The 25,370-nt window shown below is 56.7% G+C and overlaps 1 protein-coding gene across 6 annotated transcripts; it reads right to left on the reverse strand.

Annotated features, from left to right (window-relative positions):
* Window positions 1-1,518: 1,518 nt before the first annotated feature.
* On the reverse strand, window positions 1,519-24,808 carry ACIN1 (apoptotic chromatin condensation inducer 1). 6 transcript variants are annotated; one of them, XM_019487357.2, is made up of 18 exons: window positions 24,548-24,808; window positions 22,541-22,606; window positions 22,315-22,426; window positions 19,822-19,910; window positions 18,628-19,674; window positions 16,786-16,950; window positions 16,568-16,668; window positions 14,998-15,115; window positions 11,693-11,738; window positions 11,158-11,294; window positions 10,575-10,727; window positions 10,270-10,414; window positions 10,017-10,162; window positions 3,603-3,710; window positions 3,407-3,514; window positions 2,931-3,270; window positions 2,659-2,759; window positions 1,519-2,185 (listed from the first exon to the last, which is right to left on the reverse strand). In XM_019487357.2, the coding sequence occupies exons 1-18, from the start codon at window positions 24,683-24,685 to the stop codon at window positions 1,880-1,882; spliced, it is 3,426 nt and encodes a 1,141-aa protein (XP_019342902.1). In that variant the 5' UTR covers window positions 24,686-24,808; the 3' UTR covers window positions 1,519-1,879. The 6 variants fall into 6 exon arrangements, with proteins under 6 accessions (XP_019342902.1, XP_014466346.1, XP_019342903.1 ...); XM_014610860.3 differs by having other exon boundaries at window positions 14,998-15,118; XM_019487358.2 differs by lacking the exon at window positions 24,548-24,808 and adding an exon at window positions 22,841-23,026 and having other exon boundaries at window positions 14,998-15,118.
* Between the last annotated feature and the right edge of the window lie 562 nt (window positions 24,809-25,370).

Below are 25,370 nucleotides of genomic sequence, written 5' to 3' on the forward strand. Positions count from 1 at the left end.
GTTAAAAATAAAAAAAAGAGAAGTATAACATGACCTTACGAAGGATTTAAATATTCTTTAACCCAGAGAAAGGAGGGAAAATTCCAAAAGAGGGAGGTAAAAGGTTTTTCCCACTTCTCCAACAGAAATGAGAATGACAATTCTCTCCTTGCCTCATTTATTGGCTCCAGCCCCCACCAAAATAGGTGAAACATGGAGGAAAATGAACTATTTCCCCCGCTGTGTGGCCTGTTCAACCAATTTAAGCTCTGAAAACAATTAGAGAACAAAACAAGGGCCCATCAACCACTTCCAAGCATTTGGATTTAAGAGGGGTGGGGGAGTGAATTTGCATTTTCTTTCTTTAAACTATTTAAAAAAAAATATTCAGGAAAAACAGAAACCTTGGGAGGGGGGAATGGAGAGAACTTCCACAATTTCCTCCCGTTTCCAGCAACCCTCCCTTCCCCCCTAACATTCAAAATTAGTTAAAAATGAATCCAAATTCTGTTACAGGAAAAAGTAACTCCCAATTTCCATCCATGGGAGATCATCGAAAAGCAGGGCAGGAAGGGACCCCTGGAGATCACATACAGTCCAACCTCTTGTCATGGACTGAGTTAGCCTTGCCAAGGGGCCGTGTAACCCAGCGATTCTCAACCACCTGCCCAGAGATGCAAACACCTACATGCGATTCATGAGATCAACCCAGAGATGTCAAATCCCAAATTGTCCAGGCTGCAGCCACTCCGAGTTCAATTGCTTTTCCATAGTCAAGCACAAAAGAAATCCAAGGCCACAGGCACACTTTCATTTAAGGGCACCATGGGATCCGAGCCTGGATCCCAAGCATAATGCCTCCAGCGATTTGGGAAGTCAGCTGATTGTTAGCCCTGGCCCCAGGGCAATTTCTGAAGTTCAATTTAAGGCACTATAAAAACTAGCCATACAATTTTTCTACATCACAGGTGAAACGTTTTTATGGCTAGTTTGTCATTTTATAGCCCCTTCAGTTTGGGCATAAATGACAAGGGTGCTGCAAATGTGCCATGATTAATTCATAAATGCCACACACATGTAGGAGACAGACGGGCCTCAAGCTGGCAGTTTTGAGGGGTGCGAGGTATCGCTAGGCAAACCTGGTCTAAAAAGGTGCAAAGACAGATAGGTCAGTGTAGCCCATTTCTGCACAGGAGAAGTTCTCTCTCATCTCCAACCTCAAATGTCCACCAGTGCAGGAGAGAAAAAAATCCCCTTCAACTGATCATAAATTTTAAGGAAGGGGACGGGGCAGAAAAAAGCCGCTTAAAATAATTTTTTTTTTAAGCAGAAGCTGGAGGCAAAAAGACAATGATGGCCCTTCTGGAAATCCCTGCTCCTGGGAAGGATTTTTTTTTTTTTTTAGGGGGTTTCATCCCCAAATTTTTATCCATTTTCAGGGTGTCTGGGTCTGCCCACATCCTCGCTGCCTTCATGCTGAGGCTTGAGATGGCATGGCATGCCCGGCCCCCCTGCAAAAAAACACCCGTACCCCCCACGTATGAAACTAACGCCAACTCTTTATTTATCTCATTTCCAGCGACAGCAGAATAAAAATAAAAAAACCCAACAAAATAAACCCCCCAAAAAACAAAAACATTTGTCTTTTCCCAAAATAAAATACAAATTAAGGTGGAGGGGAGCCCATGGCTGCCCCCCAGATGGGGGAGGGGCAAATGGGGGGGGGGGGGGAGGAGGGGCTGCCCCAAGATGGGGCCTGTCCTGGGGCAAGATCTGGGGGTAGGGGAAGGCACAGGGCCATCCACACCCAGCAGCCCGCGACTGAGTGAGGGGGCTAGGGCCACCCCCTCCCAGCTCCCCTCCCTGGGGCTAGGCACGGGGATGGGCGTTTGGGGAGGTCTCAGCGGCGCCCCCCACGGTCCCGCACCGGGGTGCTGCGGCTACGGCTGCGACTGTGCCGCTTGGTGTCCCGCCGGTCCCGCTCGCGGGCGCTCCTCTCAGTGGCCCCCACCCCGCTTGGGGCACTTCGCTCCCCGCCAGCTCCCCGCTCCCGGCTGTGCTCTCGCCGCTTCTCGCGCTCTCGCTCCCTCTCCCGCTCAGCCTGGCGGCTGCGCTCTCGCTGCCGCTGCTCCTCCTCCTCCTGCTCCTTGCGGCGCCGTTCTCGTTCGCGTGCCCGTGCCGCCCGCTCTGCCTGCTTCTGCACAAACTGCAGAAGGAAGAAGGGACATCTGTCAGGGAGGCACAGACCCATGGGGTTCCCCATAACCCACAGCTGCGACCTTCCACCCAGCTCCACAGCTTTGGAAACTTGTCAGGCCCCAGCAAAGCTGAGATCACACTGAGATCTGGCCCAAAGAGCCCTCCACCCCAGACCAGGATCCCTCACTCACCCCTGCATGAACTGGGGTGGTGCACAGAGAGGTGAGGCCAAGGGCTGGCCCACACCCAGGCAGAGCCCCCAAGCCAGACCTGGACCCCCCCCAGTCCATTCACCACCCAAGCTAGGGAAGGGTGGAATGTGCTGGGGGCCCAGGGAACCAGCCATACACCCCTTAGAGACACCCCTTCCCACCCCTCAAAACCCCTGGTCAGGCCCCCTGCTCTGGGACAAGCTGTGGGCAAAGACCTAGAACTGCCTCCTCTTCCCCCCCGACAAACTGATGCAGGACCAGGGCTCACCTGGGTGTCCGTCAGGGGCAGCCAGTAGATACAGGGAGCTGCCTTGGTCTTGCGGAAGAGGTCATCTAGCAACTTGGCAGGAGGCTCCTCAGGGGGCTTCTCTGTAAGGAGGGGGGTGGGGGACAATCAGTGGAAAGCGAGGTGGATCCCTCCTCGGGGGTGTCTCTGCCCCTACTCCCGTGCCATCTTACAGATCCTGCACCTCCTTAACCCAGGCCCTGCCCCCACTCAAGACCCCAGCTACTGCTCCCAGGCCCTACCTCCCCCAGTACCTTTCTTCTCGCCCTTCTTCTCCTTGGACTTTGGGCGCTCCTTGCGACGGTGCTCGCGGGACCGGGACCGGGAGCGTGGCCCCTCGCGCACCTTGTCGCGGTCCCATTCGCGCTCGGCCCGTGTGCGCTCCCGCCGCTCCATCTCTCGCTCCCGCTCCGCCCACTGCTCTCGCACTGCCCGCTCTGGCTCCTGTGGGGCTGAGCGCCGTGCTGAAGTTGTGCTCGTGCCTGTCCCGGGGGGCTCCCGTGCGCTCCGGGGGGGCCCTGCCCCTGGCATCCCGGCCTCCTCTGCTTTGGCTTCTGCTGGCCGCTCTGCCAGCAGCCCCCGGTGGAAGTCCAGCTGGGGGTGGGGAAGAAATGGATCAGTTGCCTGCATCCTCCCCCTGGCATAGTGCCTTCTGTGCCAACCCCCAAAAATCCTGTTCCCCAGGCCCCACTGCCTGCAGGCTCCCCCACTGTCCCTTGGGGGCTCTCACCTCATCCTGTTCGGCAAAGTCAGCAGAGAGGAATTTGGGGTTGGACTGTGGCCACTTCACCCCATGGAGGGAGTTGCGGGTCAACACAGCCTCCTCCAGGGTGGAGTACTGTGGGAAGAGATGCATTGACACCATAAGATGGACAGACGAACAGCATGTGGCAAGGAGAGGCAGCCACGGGGGGGCAGAGACTCACCGTGACGTAGCAGTGCGACTTGATCTTGTCAATCCAGAACCCTTCTTCTACCAGTGTCCCCGTCCGGCTGAGGAGCTCTTTCAGCTGGCCCAGGGTGAAGGGACGCACCTGAGGGGAGGAAGTGGGCAGGGAGGTCACAGGGGTGACAGGAAACCCCAAGCTGAGATGCCAGCATTGTGAAGGTATGACTGCTCACAGGCCCTGGGCAGGGGCCTAGTTCATGCAATAGCTGACTGAGATCATCAGCGTTTGATTTCCTCCTCCTACCCCCTGGGGTCAGCGCCAGGGCAGTTCTAGACCCGAGAGTTTTTCCTAATAGCCAAAATAAAATGCTGTTGCTGCAACTGGAGCCCATTGCTCCTTGTTCTGTCATCTGCCACCACGGAGAACAGTCCAGCTCAATCCTCTTTCAAACCCCCCTTCAGAGGTAGTTGAAGACTGCTATTAAATCCCACCTCAGTCTTCTCTTCTGAGAAGAGGCTGAGGGAACTCGGTTTATTTAGTCTGCAGAGGTCATGTTCCTCAGCCCCCAAACCATTTTCCTTGCTCTCCGCTGGACTCACTCCAACTTGTTCACATCCTTTTTACAGTGGGGACCCAAAACTGGACACAGTATGGCAAAGGTGTCCTCACCAGTGCAGAAGAGGGGGAAAAAAAATTGCTTTCTTCGATCTGCTGGCAATGCTCCTACTAATGCAGCCCAAGATGTCCTTAGCCTTCTTAGCAATAAGGGCACACTGTTGGCTCATAGTCAGCTTATCATCCACTGTAACCTCCAAGTTTCTTTTTTGCAGAGCTGCTGCCCATTCAGTCAGTCCCCAGCCTGTAACGGTGCATGGGATTGTTCTGTCCTAAGTGCAGGACTTTAACACTTAACTGTGATAAACCTCATGTGATAAGAAATGGATTTCTTGAGGATCTGTTCCATGATTTTTCTGGGTACTGAGGTGAGGCTGACTGGTCTGTAGCTCCCTGGATCCCCCTCCTTCCCTTTCTTAAAGATGGGCACTATATTTGTCCTTTTCCTATCATCTAGGACCTTCTCTAGTCACAAGTTTTCAAAGATGATGGCCAGAGGCTCTGCAATCACATCAGCTAACTCCATCAGCACCCTTGGATACATCCCATCCAGCACCCTGGACCTGTATATATCCAGCTTTTCTAAATAGCCCCCAACCTGTTCTTCCAGCACTGACGACTGCTCATCTCCTCCCCAAACTGTGCTGCCCGGAGCAGTAGTCTGGGAGCTGACCTTGCCTATGAAGACTGAGGTTAAAAAGGCACTGAGGACTTCAGCCTCATCTGCATCCTCAGTCGCTACAATGCCTCCCCGTTCCTCCTCTTGCTACCAACATACTTGCGGAAACCCTTCCCGTTACCCTTCACGTCCCCTGCTAGCTGCAACTCCAATTGTACTTTGGCCTTCCTGATTTTATCCCTTCATGCCCAAACAATACTCTTATATTCCTCCCTAGTCATCTGTCCAAGCTTCCACTTCTTGTAAGCTTTCTTTTTGTGTTTAAGCTCACTGAAGAGTCCCCTGCTAAGCCAAGCTGGTCGCCTGCCATATTTGCTATATACCCATGTTAACATGCTTCTGTCCCACTATCCTTCACGTACAAATTATTAGCCAATTGACTAATATTCTCTGAAGGGATAACGAGGTGATAAATGCCAGCCAACGGGAATCTGTTGGGAGCCAGGCCTGCTGAGACATTCTAGTTTCTCTCTCTAATGAGGCCTCAGGAAGGGGATAAGGGAAGGATCTTGAGGCAATGGATCGTCTCCTATGATGCTCATGAGAAATACAGCCTAGACAAATCCACTGTTAACACAGGTGCCCAACACCACTCTTGGAGATCAGTTTGTTCTCAAAGCAGGAAAACAGGTCAAACAGAGGCCCCAGGAGATGACATCTAGAACCCAGTGCTGGTCAATATACTCTCAGATAGTTGGTAGGGTCAGAAGGGACCTGAGCAATCATCAAGTCCATCAAGTCAAACGACCCTGGCAAGGTGTTCATCTAACCTCCTCTTAAAGACCCCCAGGGTAGGAGCCAGCACCACTTTGCTTGGAAGTTGGTTCCAGATCCTAGCCGCCCCGACAGTGAAGTAGCGCCTCCTGATGTCTAGTCTGAATCTACCCTCTGCCAGCTTGTGACCGTTATTTCTAGTCACTCCTGGGAGTCCTCGGGGGAACAGGGACTCCCCCAACGCCTGCTGGTCCCCCCTGACTAGTTTGTAACAGGCCACTAGATCCCCCTCAGCCTTCTCTTGCTGAGGCTGAACAGGTTCAGGTCCCTTAGCCTCTCCTCGTAGGGCCTGCCCTGCTGCCCCCGGATCATGCGGGTGGCCCTCCTCTGGACCCTCTCAATGCTGTCCACATTCCTTCTGAAGTGCCACGCCAAGAACTGGACACGGTACTCCAGCTGTGGCCTGACCAGTGCCGCACAGAGGGGGAGGATCACCTCCTTGGACCTACTCGAGATGCATCTGTGGATGCATGACAAGGTGTGGTTGGCCTTCCTGACCACGTACCCACACTGCCAACCCACGTTCATTTTGACATCAATAATGAATTCAAGATCCTTTTCTGCCTCTGCACTGACGAGAAGGGAGTTCCCCAGCCTGTAGGTCTGCTGCTGGTTCTTCCTCCCCAGGTGCAGCACCTTGCACTTGTCAGCGTTGAAACCCATCCTGTTCTCATCCGCCCACCCCTGTAACCTGTCTAGGTCTGATTGCAGCCTATTCCTCCCTTCTAGCGTGCCCACATCCCCCTACATCTTAGTGTCATCATCAAATTTGAACAGGGTGCTCTTTATCCCTTCGTCCAAGTCACTGATGAAGATGTTGAACAGTGCGGGCCCAAGGACCAAGACCTGGGGGACCCCACTGCCCACAACCCTCCAGGTCAAAAAATGACCCATCCACCACCACTCTGGGTGCGGCCCTCCAGCCAGTTAGTGACTCATTTGACTGCATAGGTGTCGATGCCACAGTCCCCTAGTTTTTTAATGAGAATGGGGTGGAGAGACAGTGTCGAAGGCCTTCCTGAAGTCCAGAAAGACTACGTCCACTGCTACCCCTGCGTCTAAGGATTTTGGAACCTGGTCGTAGACGGCCACCAGGTTGGTCTGACAGGACCTGCCTCTAATGAACCTATGCTGGTTGCCCCTAAGCATAACCTCCCCTGTTGGCCCCTCGTGGACATGCGCCGGGATAATTCTCTCAAAAAGCTTACCCAGGATCGAGGTAAGACTGACTGGCCTATAGTTTCCTGGGTCCTCCTTCCTCCCTTTTTTTGAAAATGGGAACCACATTGGCCCTTTTCCAGAGGTTGAAGCCCTGGAGGGTTCCCTAATGAGATCTGCAGGTGGCACCCAGAAGGAAAGCATCACAAATGCTCTAAAAGGCAGAAATGGAATTCTCACTGGGCCCAATGTATTGGAAACAGTGTCCAATGAAGCCAGGCACAACACCCCCAAGCCTATACAACATAGGGAGTTAACAGCCAGACCACTACATGGCTCTGAAAGGATTGGGAAGATCCTAACAAACCACAGGGTGGGCAGGAGTCAGCAGTGCAGTATGGGCCACTTGTTAGTAGGGGCATCCCATGGAAGACATGTGACAAACGTAATTATTTCTGTTCTGCTTGGCACTAGTGAGGCCTGAGTTAGGGCTCCAGGGCCAGCTCCAGATGCTGTACTTGAGGAAGAACATAGAGTAATCAGGGAGAATGCACGAGAGAATGAGAAGATGGAAAAAAAAATGATCAATGAGGAGAAATGAAAAGAATTGGGTTTGTTTAGCCCAGAAAAGACCAAACAAGGGAACACAACCTGATTTGTCCGATACACAAAAGAGGCTGTCATTACCAAGGGTGGCAATTAATTGTTGTGCAGTCACAACACAGAAAGAGAAGAAATCAACCTAATTTGCAGTGGAAAAAGTTTTAGGTTGGAACTGAGAGAACACTGGGACAGTTACTCCAGGAGAATGAAGGAGAATCTATACTGAAGGTTTTCAAGAACAAGATTTCTACAACAGTTTACCGTTACGGATGATAAAGCAAGGGAAACATAGATTACAAAGCCACAGAAGTCAAACTTTAACCTTTGTGCAATTACGGTACAATTCAACATATACATTTAACTCCTAATCACCACTTTGTTTCTATTTAACAACATGCTTCTAGTAGAACGCAAAACATGAGCTGCAACTCTGATTTCTTACTGCCTGGCTATTACCTAGAGTTTTCAAAGTCAAAAATCAAAACCAGGATCAACCCAAAATAACGTGTTTCCATTGGTCTGAGCAGAAATCTCATCAAACCCCAAAGGAAACATGTCGATTCTGACTACTGCCCTGCAACTGCCTCTTCAGTATTCCGGCTAGAAGCCTGCACATCACAACCAAAACACAGCTTGGCTCAAGTTGAGCAAAATGATTTCCATCTTAACCTCAACAAAACCTCATCAAAAATCAAAGTGAGCCTCCGGGACATTTTTATTTCACCAGGCTGGCATTCCCTTAATAGATGTCCTCCTACCAGGTTGTAATCGAAAAGGTCCTGGACCTGCCCGGCCGTGTTACCTCCAGCCCCTGCCTCGTTCACCCTCAGCTCCACCATACCCTCCTTCCCAGTGTCCTATGCGAGCCCTACTTTCCATTCTCCCTCCCCTCCTGGTTCTTCACCATTCTGATTTACCAACGGGGGATGACAGGAGAGCAGGATTCTGCTCCCCATTTTGCAGCTGGGGAAATGGAGGCAGGGTCAGAAGCTGGAGCTGAAGAAATTAGACTGGAGTTCTACTCTATTTGTAATCTGAACTATGAGTTTAGCCTCAATTTGACCCCAAAAGACCTGGGCAAAGCAACATATCTGGTATGAGGTTTCCCCTGCTTTGTTGTGTCTAAATCTTTTTGCTGCAGTTGATCCCAGTGACCTTCCATTTGTTGGCTTCCAGGTTCAGTCAACAAACCAACCCAAGTTATTACTGCACTGATGTTACGACCATGTGACTTTGGCAACAAACCTGGCAGAGGCCGAGGGTCTCAACCTTGTCAGATTTGGGGAGCCCCCCTCGGAAAATGTCAGCTTGATTTCACTGTTTTTGGGGTAACAGAAAAAGTCCTAGAGCAATCCTTCCACTGCAAACTCATAAGAGACCATAATGGGACAGAACATTTAGACTCTTGAGTCCTACTGGAAGTCTCTAGGTTTGTGTCTTGCGAATCACAGATGCCAGCACACTTAAGAGCATTGATATCATGTACTCTTAAAAGGATCTCACAGCTGTACAAGACGACCTTCTTAATTTGATATCAGGTAATTCAAAGTACTGGATACTTCAAAGCCACCATTACTCCCTAGCCAAAAGGATAAATTGGATGATTTATGATACAGTTCATTTGGAATATGGCTACTTTGAAATTTGAAGCCATTATCTGGTTCCTTAGACCGTAGACCCTTGGAAACAGTTTGGCAGGGTCAGGGTTGGCAGGTGGGGGTTGACAGGACAGCTTGGCACTTAGATAGACCTAGCAAGAGAAAAAAGGGGCCCTAGATCATTGCTGCTATTCTACATTAGGAATTCCTTGTGCTATCGTGAAAGCTGCTTAATTAGTCACTGGGATAACTCCTCCACTTTGTTCTGATCCGCTCATAAGGTCCGCACACGGGTGAACTGTGTCTATATACCCACGGTAATTTGGATAACTCAAACCCCTTTATTTCAAAGTTAGTATTTTTTGGTCCCCTGTGTTTCAAATTAATGAGGTTTTCCTGTATTTCCCTGTATACCACATGCCCCCTGAATAGGACCTGCACCTTGGTTGAGAAAACAGAATGAAAAAAAACCCTGGATTTTTCTGGTAGTGGCTAAACAGCAGGTGCACAGAGCAGGGACAAAGACTTCACATCAGCTCCTCAGCCAAAAGTTGCTCTTAGCTTTTGGCTGAACAGCAAGGGGAGGATAAGTGATGCAAGAGGACTGGAATTCACTTGTCAGCATGTGGACAGAAGGGAGAAGACCCCCTGACAACCATCCTACCACACCCCACCTCCATTCTGGTGTGGAAAGCAGAAAGATTCTCCCCGCCCCAACACTGGGATGCATGTTTAGCAAGGAGGTATGGTACTCAGACACTCACAGCACAGAGTTAAGGTTAAAGGGTCTTAATCCAGGTAGGATACCTTTGTAGTCTTGCAACTGAGTTTTCAGCATGCCGTACCCCAGGTTTGTAAAAAGGACTGGGAAATGCCAGCCTTGGGGTACCCTACGTGGCTCTGCCTCACAAGCTGTCAGTTAACAATAGTAGGTCTTTATGTTCTGCTCCAGGCAACAGTGAAGTGCCCCCTGCCCCCACATCCCGAGATCCCACCCCTAGGACGGGCCTCACCCCTCCTCACCAGGTTACAGATGTGGACAATGTGGCTGGGCTTGGCGCGGGGCGGCGAGGGGAACTGGGCTGTGCGCACAGGGTCGTCAATGGTGATGGAGACACCCAGGCGCTGCTGGCTGATGGAGCGACGGGTCAGCGTGTCGGTCAGTGTCACTGTGAGGATCGGAGGTCGGGGTGGGTTAAACAGCTGTGGATGGAGCCCCCTGCCCCAAACAGACCAGCGAGACCCTCTCTCCATCATCCACCCTCCCCCCACTCACCTTTTTTGACCTCATGCTCAATAGGTGGGGGCAGTGTCGACTCTACTGTAGCCTGCGGGGCCTCAGCCTGTTCTTCCTCTGGCTCCTTCTCCTCTTCCTCTTCCTCCTCACCCTGCCCATTCTCCTGCCCCTCAGCTGGCACCACCTATGGAGGAGGAAGAGGAGAGGACCCAGGTGTCAGGGAGAAAATGCTAACGTGACCTAGATTCCAGGAAACTGGTCTAGGATTCCAGCACAACATCTGAGACAGGAAGTGACCTGGAGGATAGCGGGACCCAAGCTTCTGGGTCTAGGGGCTGCCGTACCTGTGTGACGGTGCGGCAGATCTTGAGGCCCTTGTCATGGGGGGCCGGTTCCCCATGACGGTCGCCCTCATCCTCTGAAATGTGGGAGTCGTCGGCATGCAGATCCACCACAGCCTCCTGCCCTGCAGCTGGCTTCATCTCGGGGATTAAGCTCTGAAGATGGGGAGGGAAAGAACCCAGGTGTCCTTGAAGGGGTCAGCACTGAACAGCACCCCAAAACTTTAAGATCCCCTGGGGAACCCCCTTGGCAGGGAACTGGGAAAGGGAACCAGGTGTCTGAGGAACAGATGGGATAGAACCCAATTTTGGACAGGGGAGAAGAGAACAAGAACCTGGTGTCTGGGGAACCCGCCCCCCTCCTCAAATTCCCTATCACCGAGACAGGGAAGTGGGAAAAGTACCTAGGTGTCCAAGGAAAGAAGATGCAACAAAACTCAGGTGTCTGGGCATAACGCCCTTGAATGTTCCCAAGCCTGAGAGAGCCTAGGAGAGGGAAAGAGCCCAGGGACAACCCTTTCCCAAAGCTCCCCAACCTGGTGGACCCGTGTCCAAGGCTGTGCTGTGGCCACTGGGGATGCTGTACCTTGAGCGACTCGGTGGTGATGCTGATGGACGGCTTCTTCTGGGTGCTGGCTGTGCTGGCCCCCCAGCGCCGCTTGCGCCCCCCAGGCTGGCCGCCCTCTGTGTCGCTGTTCCCTGATGCCGCCCCCTTGGCAGCCGCTGCAACCCAACAGCCAATCAGACTGAGGGATGGGGAACTGAGGCCCCTCCTCCTCAGTGGCTGCACTCATCCTTCACAACCAATGGGGCACAGAGCACAGGCCACCCCCACCACCAACAGCCAATCAGTGCCCAGAACAGGTTCCCCCTACCCCACCCCCACAGCCAATCAGAGTATAGGACAAAAGCCACCCTGTCCTGGGGAGCCAATCAAAAATGGGAATGAGAACCTAGTCCCCTGCCACTAAGCAGGGGCACCCCTCCCACTTCACCTCCCAGCCAACCAGAGCAGAAAACAGGAATCTAGAACCCACCCTGGGGGGCTGCACCCACTCCCAGGCAGCTCAATGGGAGCCTTGGAAAGGTTCCGGGGCTGTGGAGGCACCCCCGTTACTTACAGACGACGGAGATCTTCCTCTTGAAGGCCTTGGGCTGGGCTGAGCTCTGTGGAGAGAGGGAACGAGGGCGGGAGAGACAGAGAGAGAAAGAGAGAGAGACACACAGCCCCACATGGGGGGAGGAAAGTCAGCACGGCGCGCCAGGCTGCACCTCCACACCCAGCAAGGAAAAGGAGCCCGCATGGGCCTGGGGGGCACAGGACAGGGGTTGGGGAGAGAGCTAGGACAGTCCAGGAATAAAAAACAGGAGGCCTGGGCAGAGAACAGGCCATGGAAGGGGCAGCACATGGATGCAGGGAGGGGAGCGGTTGCGGCTCCTGCCACACAGCCCCCCAAAAACCCTGGTCCCGCACACAGCCCCACCCCAAAACCCTAATCCCCAGGCAAAACCCTTGCTACACCTGTTACACTCACCTGCCCTTGAAGTACCAGCCCCCATGAGACCCAAGACCCTTGCACACAGCTGGCTGCCACTGGCGGCCCCCCTAGCCCCGAATGCTTTTCCCCAGGTGCCCCCCCTAAATGTCTCTGTGCTGTCTCTGACCTATAGATTTCCAATGCCCTGGCCCCCCTGTCTGCCTCCTCGTGGTCCCCAACCCCCAGAGTTTATTCCTGGAAATGCTGAGCAGATCCTGATACTCCAGGCCAGACACCTCTTAACCTCTTGCAGGCCAAGACACCCCTGCCCCTCTGCTTTCGAGTTAACACAAGCCAGTGTCCTCCCCGCACCCCCAAACCAGCAGAAAAATTAACCAAAACCTATTTTTTTTTTAAAAAAAGAAAAACCAAATAGAAAAAGAAAAAAATAGAAAAAGTAATAAAGAACCAAAACAAATATGATGCCAGAGGCTCCAGGTACCATCTCACACCTGGGAGGGGGATCTTCGCTGCGGCCAATCGCACCGCAAGGGGCACCGTATCTAGGCAACGGCCGGTCCAATCGGAACGCGCCCTCCCGCGGGAGGGGCGCGATGGTGCAGGGGTGGGGTGGTAAGAGAGGAGGTGGTGGTGGTGGTGGTGGAGGAGGAACAACCTAGCCGTGGGCGAAGCCAGAGTGTCCTGGAGGAGAGAGGGCAAAGCCGGGACCCACCTCCCTCTTCCCCCACCCCAGCAAGGGGGGGGGATGGGACACGTGGGGGTCCGTGTGGCGGACGGAGAGCGCAGGCCCCTGGGGAAGGGGCGAAGGTTCTTGCTGCCAGTCCCAGGGACAGAGAAGACACCCCCCGGCGGGGGCAAATGTCCTTGGGTGAACGTCCCATGAGCATCAGGGACCCCCAGAGGGGGCGGGGGCAGAAAAAGCACCCCACATAAGTTAAGTTCTATGAGCCAGTCTCACAAGCGATGGAGATCCCCAGAGGATGGAGGAGACCCCAGGGGCTGGAGGAAACGGTAAGGAGCCTTCCAAAGCTAGTCCTGTCCAAGCTGGGCTGGAAACAAGCAGCAGCAGTAGGTGCCACGAGCAGAGACCCTCATTGCAGTGGAGGGCAGTTCTTCACCAAGAACCCTGGTTGAAACTTGGCAGAAGCTGTGGTCCTTGTGGTTGGTCTTGTTAGAGCCTGGGTGATTAACGAGGGTTCTCGGGATGGAGTCCAAGGGGCTCCAGATTGCAGAGGCCTCAAGGGCTGGGGCAAGGTCCTTCCAGCTGCTCCCCTAAGCTACAGAGACCCCAGACAGCGACGATTCTCAGAGCCATCGGAGCTAGATCCTGTAAGTCATCCCGAAGGGCCAGACCAAAGTCCCACGAGGCACTCTAACAAGTGGGGAGTTTTGGAGCAGGTCTTGTAAGCATCAGGGCCCTGCAGGGGCTGGTTCCACAAATGACAGAAGGTCCTGGGAAGTGATAGGCAACGGCAGTGCAGATGCAGCCACAGGAGGTCCCAGGCAGGCATGACAGTCCACCAGAGTCCAGGCAATGGGGGGTGGGTGACAGAGACCTCTGGAGTGGCATGACTGTCCTCGGAAGGGGGGTACCCACGAACGGTAGAGACCCCAGGGCACAGAAGCCACAGAGCTCAGTCCAGTCCCACAAGCAACAGGGAAGCAGAGACCCTCAGAGGGTAAGTGTCCTCTAGGCTGGTGCCAGGAGCTGCAGGGGTGTGTACAGACAGGCAGAAGTGCCCCCTCAAAAATAGAGGCCTTCAGAGACGGTTCTGCCAGAACCCCGAGGACAGAGCGGACGCCAAGGGGGGGTTAAGGAGATGCTGGGGAGTGTAGCAATCCCCGGCCATGGGTCTCATTACAGCTGGGTGACTAATGAGGATCTGCAGCACAAGTCCCACCAGCAGTGGAGGACCCTACAGAGCGGGTAAAGGTCTTTGGAGTTGTCCCATGATCGGTGGAGAGCCCTGGGCTGCGGAGGGGCTCCCCTGACAGAGCTGTGGGGCGCCAAGGCATTTCCTGGTGGAGGAAGGGGTGGTGGCCCCCCAGTCCTGCTAGCTGGCTGCACATGGGCTCCAGACACGTTCCAGGCGCCGGAAACATTGAGGTCCCAGTTCTTAGCTCAGCCACGAGGTAGTGGCGGCAGGCACCCGGGAGTATGGGCAGGCTGCCCGGACACTGGGGTTCACGCTGCCCTTCCCAGCCAGGCGGGGCCAGCCGGCCTGCGCGCTCTCTCTCTCTCTCTGTGTCTCTCTCTCTTTCTCTCTCTGTGTCTCTCTCCCTCTCTTTTCGTGCGCCCGACGGGTCGGATGCTCTTTAAAAACGTGGATCAGAACAAAGGAGTCCAGAGGAGAACATCAAGGTTGGGGGGTGGGCGGGTGGGTGGGGAGGGGGCATATAGGGAGCCAGGGAGCAGCTCCAGGTGCCTGCGTGTGAGTGTGCCCCATCCTGGAGCGGGCAGGCGGCTCCGGCAGGGGGAGATGGACCTTGTGTGACCAGGCGACGTTCTCCACTGCAGAGCGGAGTCCCCCTCCCCCCAGAAGCCCCCCCAAAGCCCAGATCTAGTGCCCCCTGAACCAGGCCAGCACCCCAGGGCTGGCAGGGACCAGTGAGGGCTGCTCGGCTGGTGCTGGGGGCCCCCCCCATTCCCCCAGCCCAGCCTGATGCTTTAGGGGTGGGAACTCTGACCTTGGGGCATGTCTGCATGGGATCATTCACCCTCCCCAAGTTCCAGGAAGTAGGGGAACCCCATAGGGCCTCAGAAAGTGAGTGGCACCCCCTATGCCCCAGGGACTTCGACAGGGGAAGGGACCCTGGAAAAGGAAATGAGATGCAGACCCCAGTTCTGCTAGCAAAGCCCTCCCCACCTGCCCCCAGAGAACCCTCCCACCCGCCCCCCCTCCAATGGGGGTGCCCCACCAGACTACCTCTTTCTTCTCCTCATCCTCAGGGCCCCCATCGGGGCGGTCATCGGGGCCAGGGGGCTGGGCTGGGGGATGCTCCTCAGGGCTGGCTTCAGTCTCCATAGGCAGCCCCTGCTCCTCACTGCTAGGGGAGTGGGGGGGATGAGTTGTGGGGGAACAGGGCAGGCCCTGCCAAGCCCCCCACTCCAGGGATCGCCCCTCCACTCCCCAGCTGCAGAAGCCCGGCATGTTGGTAGGGGGCAGGAGGGGCAAGAAGAAGGGAAGGAAGCAGAGGAGAAAAAGAGAGAGACAAAGGGGGCCGGAGAGGGCATGGCGATGGGGGGGGGGGATCTGGCGGGGAGGAATGAATGAACGAATGAATGAAGGAGCAGGCGCGAGGCTGGGGGGCTGGGCGGATGGATGGAGCGGAGGGAGGGCTGGCTGCAGAGAAGGGGGGGCAATGCCGGGAGGGGGCTGCGACAGGCAGGGAGGTGGGGTGCACGGGCGGGCGGGGCTCACCCTTCCTTGCTCTCGGACAGCATGGCGGACCCCGGCGTCCGGGGCTGGGGGGAGGGCCGGCTCTATTGTAGCGGGCCAGGCAGGGGCAGCGCAGGGGAGCTGCGGGCAGGCGGGGGAGCCATCTTGCCGCTTACCCAGCAGCCCCTGGGAGGCGGGGGGGAGGGGAGGGGAGAGCAGCTGACTGGCTAGGAGGGGAAGTGGGGGGAGGGGGAGCTCCCCTCCCCAAGCAGCGGGGGAGGGGACGCAGGAGGAGAGAAAGGACAGGGCCTGGGGGCTTGCAGACGCGGTCCCACCCCACCCGCCTGCTGGGTTGCCCCCCAAAGCTGGCTGTATCTTGGGGCTGGAGGCAACTGTGGGCAGATGCCACTTCCCAATTCCTCCCTATTGGTGTTTCCCCAGCAACCCCCAAGTCCTAAATATGACTGGGGGGGGAGGGGGGGGGCCGCAAAATCTCCAGATCACTGCTGTTTTGACCCCTCCACAACCTCCAGGCCCACCAGACTGGGGACCCAGGCATCCAGGGGCAGCCTACCCCTGACACTCCAGCCCAGAAGTGGGGGCTCAGGTGTCCGAGTGCGCCTTGACCATCTCCCCTCCATCCCAGCAGCCCCAGAAGTAGAGGCCATGGCATCTGAGTGAATGCTGCCCCAACACCATCCCAAACCCCAGCCCCCCACCCACCCCAAACCCCAGGAGCTGGGACCCAGAAGTCCGAGTGAATGCTGCCCCAACACCATCCCAAACCCCAGCCCCCCACCCACCCCAAACCCCAGGAGCTGGGACCCATATGTCCGAGTGAATACTGCCCCAACACCATCCTAATCCCTCCCTCCCCAACCCGTAAACCCCAGAAGCTGGGACCCAGGTGCCTGAGCTCATCCCACACAAGATTCTTCCACCCTGGCATCAAAGGTCATTGCCCCCCACTGGTCTGCCCACCCCCACAACAGAAGAGAGGACTCAAGAGTCCCAGCTCCCCCCAACCCCACCTTACCACCCCACCGCCCCCCCAAAGACATGGGGACGCAGGTGTCTGGGCTACAGCACAGCCCAGCTCTTGCCTCCAGGGACTTACTTCTCGTGCTGCCTCTGCTCTGACGGGTGCTCGGACCCCCCCCCGGGGCCGTCCCCAGTGGAGCCCCCCGGCCAAGAGGAGCTGGGTGTCCCCGGGCTGCCCTGCAGGGAGAGGCAGAGGGAGGGTCTGTGTTAGAGAGGTCTGGGCCCTGCCTGAGCCCATGCCCCCCGGAAGGGCCAGGCCCCTGTCCCCCTCCACCCCCCAAACTAGCCTCCTACCCTCTCTGAGTCCGGGCTGTGGTGCTGGGCCTGGCTGGGTGGTCCGTGGGGAGCTGGGCCCCCCTCCGGCCCAGGACTCCCCAACTTCTGGCTGTCCCCCAGCAGGGAGGGTTCTTTGGTGTGTGGGGAGCTGGTGCTGACACCGGAGGCGATGGGGCTCTGGGACTGTGAGGACAGACAGACAGTTGCTGAGGTGCCTGACCCCAGGAGCCCAGGGGTCTACAGCATCCGCCTAGACTATGCTCTCAGAGCAGCAGAGAAGAGCTAAGACTGGGAACAAGGTGGATGCCAGTGCTGGGGCCAGGCACTGAAGACAACCCCTCAAGGACCTAGCAGGACATCTGGCGAGATCTCGAGTGGGATGAAGCTATATAGCTGGTGATACTGAGCCAGGAGCCCACCTCTCAACCCCCAGGAGTTTTGAGGCATGGCTTGGATCTCAGTCACAGGATGGAACAGGCAGCAGGGCCATGGTGGGATCTGTTGGCAATCTAGACCCTGTAGGCCATAATAATGGGTGGGAATCTGTTGACATGAAAGCCACCAGGCCATGAGGGAATCTACTGAAAATCTAGAGCCTCCAGACTATGATGGGAGCAATCTGTTGGTACTAAAACCACCAGGTTGTGATTGGGGGGCAGGGGACTGTTGACACTAAAACCAGTAAGCTGTGATGGGTGCATCTCTTGACACTCTAGAGGCCCCAGGCCATGATGGTGGGCTGAGGGGGGCATGGGGAAGGAGAGAAAAATGTTGACGATTTAGAACAGTGCTTCCCAAACTTTTCTTCAGCATGACCCCATTTATAGCCCCCATTTCCTCAGTGTGGCCCCTCACACCCAACCCACACCCCCCAGATTCTGTCTGCTGATGTTGCAACTGTATTTGGGGTTGTGACCCAGTTTAGGAACCGCTGACCTACAGCCTTCAGACTTCAATGGGGGAGGGCTCTGTTGACAACCTAGAGCCTTGTTAGGAAGATCCAGAACATCTAACGAGCTCAGAAATGAGTCAACAACTCCAGACAACCGGGGATGCGGGGGGAAGAGAACATTGTCAGACCAGGTGACAGGATAAAAAAGGCAATGAAGTCTAGGACACCGTGATCCAAGCTAAACCAGATGCTTCCAGACATGTAGACAGGGCAAGAGAGAAGAGATGGTGGATCTCAGGGATGGGCTGCAATCCAGACCTTCTCGCAAGAGGTAAGACTCCTGAGGACTCTAGAAGAACCGTGGGATCTAAACCAACCAACAAGATCAGCCAGAACCCTACACTCCTGGCCCTCACCAATGGGAATGGGATCAGGATTCAGAGTGAGTTGATGCCGCAAACAAGAACCAACGGCAGGGAAGCAGAGACTCTAGGTGCAAACTTGAACTGGTGGGATCTAGAAGCACCAAGAACAGGGGTAAGCAATTGTTTTAGGCAGAGGGCTGCTTACTGAGTTTTGGCAAGCCATCAAGGGCCACATGAAAGGCAGCCGGGGCAGATGTATATTAATTTTCTTATTTTTTTAGGGGCCAGATAGAATGAAAGGCTGTATTTGGCCCATGGGCTGCATTTTGTCCACCCCTGACCTAGAACCTTGGAAGGGGTCTGCAGCATCCTAACAGGGTGAAAAGGGATCAGGGAGGGCAGCCACAGGCTAGAAGTGGCAGCTCTGGAAAGGGGCCACTGTCTAGAGCATGGCACAGAAGCAGCTCTGGAAAGGGCCACGGTCTAGAGCATGGCACAGAAGCAGCTCTGGAAAGGGGCCATGGTCTAAAAGACAGTTAAGACACAAGACAAGCCTGGTGCCCCAGGACACGTGTGTGGAGAAAGGCAGGCTCTGGCGCTCACCTTCCTGCTGCTGCTGGAGTGAGATCGGGACCGGGAGCGAGAGCGAGATGCTGAGCTGGCCCGCGAGGAGGCGGAGTCTGAGGAGGATGAGGACTCTGAGCGGGTTCTCCGTCGGCGCCGGGGGGGCGGGGAGGGCGAGCCATCCCCGATGCCGGGGTTCCCTGACAGCCGTTCCTGAGTGGCAGGGGGCTCCTTGGTCAAGAGTGGGGGAGGGGGCTCTTCTTCCCCAGGGGTGGCCAGCTGCGATGCTCCTTCTGTGAGCCGGGGGGGTGACGGGGACCCTCTTGCTTCCAGCAAGAGGATGGGTGTAGATATGGGGGCAGGGATGGATGACCCCTCTTCTGCTAGGTTTTCAGGGGGGCCCTCTAGGCCCTTTTCCTCAGGGCCCTTCTTCCCATCCTGGAGCCTGGCTTCCTTCACCACCTCACAGCCTGGGCTGGGGGCCATGACTGGCCCCACAGGGGAAGCCTGGGTCTGGGTCATCAGGGAACCAGCCACCTCCATCTCTTGGGGGCCTGTGGATGGGGGTGCCCCTGGCTCCTGGGGGGCTGGCACTGCTCTGCTCTCAGGGAGCTCAGGGGGACTAGGGCTGGTTACACCTGTGTCAGGCAGCCCTGCCAATGGGGCCCCCTCTGGTTCTGAGGCAACAGGCTGCCCCGTTTCCTGAAGCCCTGAGGAGCTGAAAATAGCTGGCTCTAGGGGGACAGGGATAGGAGAGGCAGCCCGGTCCGGCAGCTGAGGCAATGCAGACAGGGCTGGGGCTGGCAGGTCCTCGGTCTCTGGGGGCACTCCCAGACTAGCCGCCCCGCTTTGTTGCACAGGGGCCAGGGCCCTGGGCTGTTCCTTGACATCCTCCTCCTCTTCCTCCTCTTCTTCTTCCTCCTCCTCCTCCTCCTCATCGTCCTCCTCTTCCTCCTCCTCCTCCTCATCTTCCTCAGTGGCTGCCTTGACAGATGGTCGGGCTGCACCCCGCCGACCCCTGGGGGGCACCTCTCGCTCATCCCGGCCCCCGGCCTGGGCACTCTCCGGGAGCTTAGCAGCGCGGGCCTGTGAGTGAGCGAGAGAGAGAGAGATTGGAGCTCCAGCCAGGGCCTGCCCTCTTGCCTGTGTCCTCCCATCTCCCATGTTAACCCTCTGCCTTGCTCCCACAGGCATCATGCCCCCCACTCGAACACCCTGGGATGGAGCACTCACCTGCTTCACCCGGGTGGAGCGACGCTCCTGGCGCCTGGCCCCGTCCTCGTCAGAGTCTTCCCTCTCGTGGGAAATGGAACAGGCTTTACCTGCAGGAGTGAAACACAAGGGAGCTGTAAAGATGGGACTACCCGGGTTCTAAGCCACACAACATCCCAAAGGTTCTAGGCCCTACAACAGGCCCTCTAAGTTCTAACCCCCAAATGGGCATCCTCTAACCCTCCGCACAACAGGCACCCCCTGCCTTCTAGACCCCATCCCAGGACCCCCCCTTCCCTCAGCAACAGGCACCTTGGGTTCTAGGAGACATCCCCCAGCAACAGACACCTGAGTTCTAGACTCTCCAGCAACAGGCACCCTTGGTTTCTAGCCTCCCCAAACCAGGCACCCCCAAGACCTAGACACCCCAGAACAAGTGCCTCTAGGTTCTAGATCTCCCAACAGTCCCTCTGGATTCTAGACCCTGTGCAACAAGCACACCCTGGCCTGCAGACCTCACCCTACAATACCCCCTGGGTTCCAGATACCCCCCACAACAGCCCCCTTGGGCTGTAGGGCACACAGGAGACATCCTCTGAGTTCTAGACCCCCCCCAGAACAGGGCTCACCCAGGGTCCTAGACTCTGCAATGGGGAGCCCTGGGTTCTAGACCCAGCACTCAGAGCATAAAAAGGTACAAGAATCAGGATCCAACTTCCCTGTTCCTCCCCGCTTCAATTTGGAGTATCTGCACCTCTGCAGACCCCATATTTCATTCTGAACCAAGAGAGAAGGTGCAATGTGCAGCCTCTAGAAGGACATAGCTTACTGCAGAACAACTCCTCTCCATGGCTACATGGTATAGAACCTACATTCTAGGACAGACAGCCCCTTTTTCTGCGCTAGTGGCCCCCACATGGCCCCTAAATCATCTAGCCAAAGGAAATGTCTGCTTTGCTGATGTTAGTGCAAAGGATCGTGGGAGTGGGGAAGGCCGCTGCAAAACCAGCTGACAGAGCTAGAAGTCTGGATCTAAACTGACCCCTGCATGAAGCTGCCCATGTTCTAGCTCAGCAGTGCTCACGTGTCAGCAGGGAAGCCAGGCTGGGGTTAAGTAATGCCCACACCACCACACAATTTCTGGACCCACAGGGAACCCAGCAGGTCGCATGTTGTGGCTCCTCGAACCACTAATCTGGCCCAGGGAGTTGGACAGGTTGAACCCTGCCATTCAAGATCAGCAAAGAACACATGATGGTCTAGAACAGGGATGCTCAACTTCCAGCCCACAATGCCATGTCATCTGGCTTGCAGGGCCTAGAAATTTGGCATTGGGGGAGTGGTGGTGTGCAGAGCTGGACAAGGGCAGCACCAGGTCCTAGGGCCCCAGCGCTGGCAGGCAAAAACCAAAGAGGGACAGCACTGGGCCCCGGGGACTCAAAATCAGGGTGGGAGAGGGCTGATACCAGCTCCCTGGGGACCCAATCCCAGTGAATGGGGGGGTAGAAGGGAGCACTGCTGGGTGCCACAACTGGGTGATGGGGGGCAAGAGAATGCCGAGTTCCCCAGGACTCAATACCAGTACACGGGGGAAGGAAAAGTGGGGTGGTACCTGGACCCCAGGACCCAATGCTGGTATTTGGGGGACAGGATAGAGCAGTACCAGTCCCTGGAACACAATCCAGGACGCAGGGGGGCGGTGCTAGTCCCCTGAGACCCAATCCTAGTGCATGGGGAGCACGGAGGGGCTGTGCCAGGCCCTAAGGCCCAATCTGGCCCACAGAGCCCAAAGGTTGAGCCCCCCCCCCAGCTCTAGAACTACAGCACAGGTCCTGCTTCAGAGCTAAAGAGCACCACATGTTCTAGGTATCTCAACCCAGGACCTCAACTGCCAGACAGGTTTCCATGTGTCCCAAGGCTCCAGACTCTGCTGCTGAGTTCCAAGTCATGCAAAGCTCCTCAGAGCAAATCCCACAGCATGGTTTTTAGACTGTTCATCCTCCCCTAGACAAGCCAACCCTTCCTCTTTCTGGATCCCTCCCCTCTAAACGTCCTTCCAGGACCCATGACTGGGCTGCTACTTGACCTAAAGCCATGCCAGCCCCTTCCTCCTAGTCTAGGTGGCAACATCCACATCAGTGACTAGAAAAACAAGGCTGGGAAGGGTCCAATGATAAAACCAGATACCCAATGAATAGGTTTGGTGCCCAATCAATCACAGGGCCCTGCTTTCCCTGCTGCCCTCTGGCACTAACTATAAAGAAACGAATATTCCCGCTGGTTAGGGCTTGGAGAGATTCCAGCCAAAAGAAAATCTCTGTTTGTTTGGGAAGGGAGGAATGGAAACAATGGGGGAGGGGCTCTTTTGAGTCAATCATAAGAACCTATTTCTCCTGCAGTCAGGCCCCGAAGAAGCCCAATGCCCACTGGCTGAGCAGACATGTGAGCCCCAGCCAATTGGAAGTACCCATTCCTCCACCCCACAGCTAGGCTCTGCCCCAGCCCCACACTCACCCTCCAGCTCAGCTGCCTCCCTTGCCTCTCGTTCCAGCCGCTGCTGTAGCAGCTCCTGCTGCTTCTCCAGGTATTGCTTGATGAAACTGTTCTGGCTCATCTCCTCACCAATCTGCAGGGGGATGGGATGGGACAGGACGCGTGAGCAAGGCCGGACACCTGAGTTTCCCCCCCTCGGCTGGGGTCCCTGGCGGTTCGAGAGGCTGGGGGTGAGGGGGCCTCTCACCTGCGAGTTGGGCTGGAAGGTGGTGTGTGGTGTTGAATGCTTCTGGAGGTTCTCGAGCATCAGTGCCTGGGGCAGGGAAAGGGCAGGGTCAGAGATGTGCCCCCAAGATGGTCCCTGTGCCTTCTCCCCCTCCCCCGGTGCCCATCATTGGATTGCTCACATATGCCATCCAGGCTGCCCTGCATGACCTGAGCTGATCCACCCCCAAGTCTAGCACCCAATGCAATGCAGCCGTGTCCACCCAAACCTCCACAATCCAACACACCCCCAGTATCTACCCCAACCCATGATCCGACTCACCCAGGATCCCGGCCCCAATACTCCAGGCTCTGACCTGCCCCCAAACCCATCCGTATCCAATACTTGCCCCGACACACGTCACCACCCACGCTGACCCTCAGGCCACAGAACACGAAGCATGTAAATCCATCTCTACACCTTTCCCCCATGTCTCAATCCAGCTGACCATATCTGCCCTGACTCGCCCTTCATGACTCAATCCAACCCACAGCTTGCAGCCATCCCGACCCCCCTCATCCAACCCACCCCAACCCCCCGATCCAACAAAGTGCCCCAAGGCAACCCCAAACCCCTCCTTCCCCAATCCAATCCAGCCTCAAGACAACCCCAACCCTCCCACCAATCCAACCCATACCCCAGGTTCACTCACCCTTCCCCATCCATTCCTCCCCACAGAAGCAATGACCCATTCCCCCATCCAGCCTAGTCCACCCACAACCAGGTGCATGACCACAGATCCACTGTGCCCCAGATAACTCCCCCACTGGGCCTACCTCCACCACCAAGCAGCCCTAACATCTTCCTCCCCCCTGCCCTCATCTGACCCCCTGCTCCTGCCCAGCCCCAGCCAATGCCCAAGCCCCTGCCACCCAGAACCCCGTCAGCTGGATGCCAGAGCCTGCTGCCCCCCACGCTCAACTCCAGCTCTTCCTGTTGCCCAGCTGAAGCCCTTGGACATTGCAGCCCTGTGTTCTACCAACCACGCGCCTGTGGGCCCTGGCCTGGCACCTTCCAGCCCTCCATGGGGGTCTGGCCATACCAACTGGGGGAGCCAGGTCCCCAAACCAATACCCCTTACAGGACCCCTAGCCCCACATAGCCCCTCCAAGCCTCCTTAGACCCTCCAGGCCCAGCCCCTGAACTTATGTACCCCCTCCAGGCCCCCCTGACACCTTCAGCCTCCTCCCCATGGACCCCCCCTAGACCCTTTAGGCCTAGGGTGGCCATCGTAAAGGACATTCCAGTTTCCTGCTACTCTGTCCTCTATTGATACAAAACCCTATGCGCCTTTATATCCTCTATTTTTCTCTTCAATAGAGGACATCCAGACTGCCTTCTATGATGTCCACCCAGTCCCCCAAGTCTGCAGGCAACTCCCATGGGCACCTTCAGCACCCCTGCCCACACAGACCCCCAAAGTCCCAGCCCCTCACAGACTTCCCCAGACCAGCCAGGCGCAAACCCCCAACTCTGTACAAACTCCTGCAGCCTCCACAACCCTCTCCAGTCCTACAGACCTCCCCGGCTGCAGCCCCCACCCCCGGGACCATTCAGGCCACCCAGCCCTGCAACTCTGCAAGAAATGCCCAGCCCGATAGACACCTGCAGCCCCGCCAGCCCCCCGCCACTGCAACACCCCTAGACCCCTGCAGCCTTTTCCAGCCCCCCATGCATTCTACAGGCTACAGCCCCCAACTCTATAAACCCACCAGTCCCCAGCAACACTTTTAGTACCCCACGGCCCCTAGGCCCCACAGGGCCCGGCCTATCCCCCCAGCCCTGCGAGCCCCGCGCATGCGCACTCGGCCCCACGCCCTCCCACCCCTGGACCCCCTCATTCTCGGGGGGAGCCCCGCGCCCCGCCGCGCATGCGCACTTGCCCCCGCCCGCCGCGCCCGGGCCCCCCACTCCAGCCGGTTGGGGGGGAGGGCTCCCCGGGCGCATGCGCGCTGCACCCCGTGCCGCCTCGCGCCGCCGCCGCCTCACCCCGCGCAGCCGCTTGACCAGCGCGCTCTTCTGGCCGCTCTTGGCCAGACCGCGCTGCTCCAGAGCCGCCTTGAGGTCTGCGACACGCAGCATGTGGAGCGGCCTCCCGTCCAGAGTCACCTCCTCCCCGTCCGCCATCTTGTGTGGCGCCGCTGCCTTCCCTCCGCCCGCTCCGGCGGCTTCCGGACCCGCTCGGCACCTTCCGCACTAGCCTCGGCACCTTCCGGACGCGCCTCGGGCCGCGCTCGGCTCACCGCTACCCGGTCTCGGCCCTTTCCGGCGTTCCTCGGCTGTCTCCGCCCACCCGGAAGTGCCCGCGTCGGATGTTTCCGCCCGCGCCTCGGCTCCTCGGGGGTTTCCGTGCTCCGCTCGGCCCCGCACACCCGGAAGTGAGCTTCGGCAGTTTCCGGGGGCGACTCAGGGAAAAGGGAAAAGGGGGGGCGGAAGGAGCTCGGGCCAACCCGGAAGTGAGGGCCAAAAGCGCTCGGCTACTTCCGTCAGTGCTCGAGCAGCTTCGGGCCCTGCCGGAACGCGCCCATTGGTTCCCTTGGTGTGATTTCTTCGGGCATTTCCGGACGAGCTCGGGCCTGTCCGAAGCCAAGAGGGAGACCCCCCCTACTTAGTAGAGCAGACCGGAAGTTGGCCGTTTCCATGGGACCAGCAAGAAGTTGCTGCCTTGTGTATGTAGGGCCTACAGGAAGTTCCCGGGTCCCCTCTTTCCATGGGGCCAGCAGGAAGTTGCCCCCTTGTTTGTGTAGGGCCTACAGGAAGTTCCCCATTTACATGCAGCCAACAGGAAGCTGGGTGCTTGGGCAGCCAGAAG

The sequence above is a fragment of the Alligator mississippiensis genome, chromosome 7 (genome assembly GCF_030867095.1).
Source record: "Alligator mississippiensis isolate rAllMis1 chromosome 7, rAllMis1, whole genome shotgun sequence".
NCBI classification, from domain to species: Eukaryota; Metazoa; Chordata; order Crocodylia; family Alligatoridae; genus Alligator; species Alligator mississippiensis.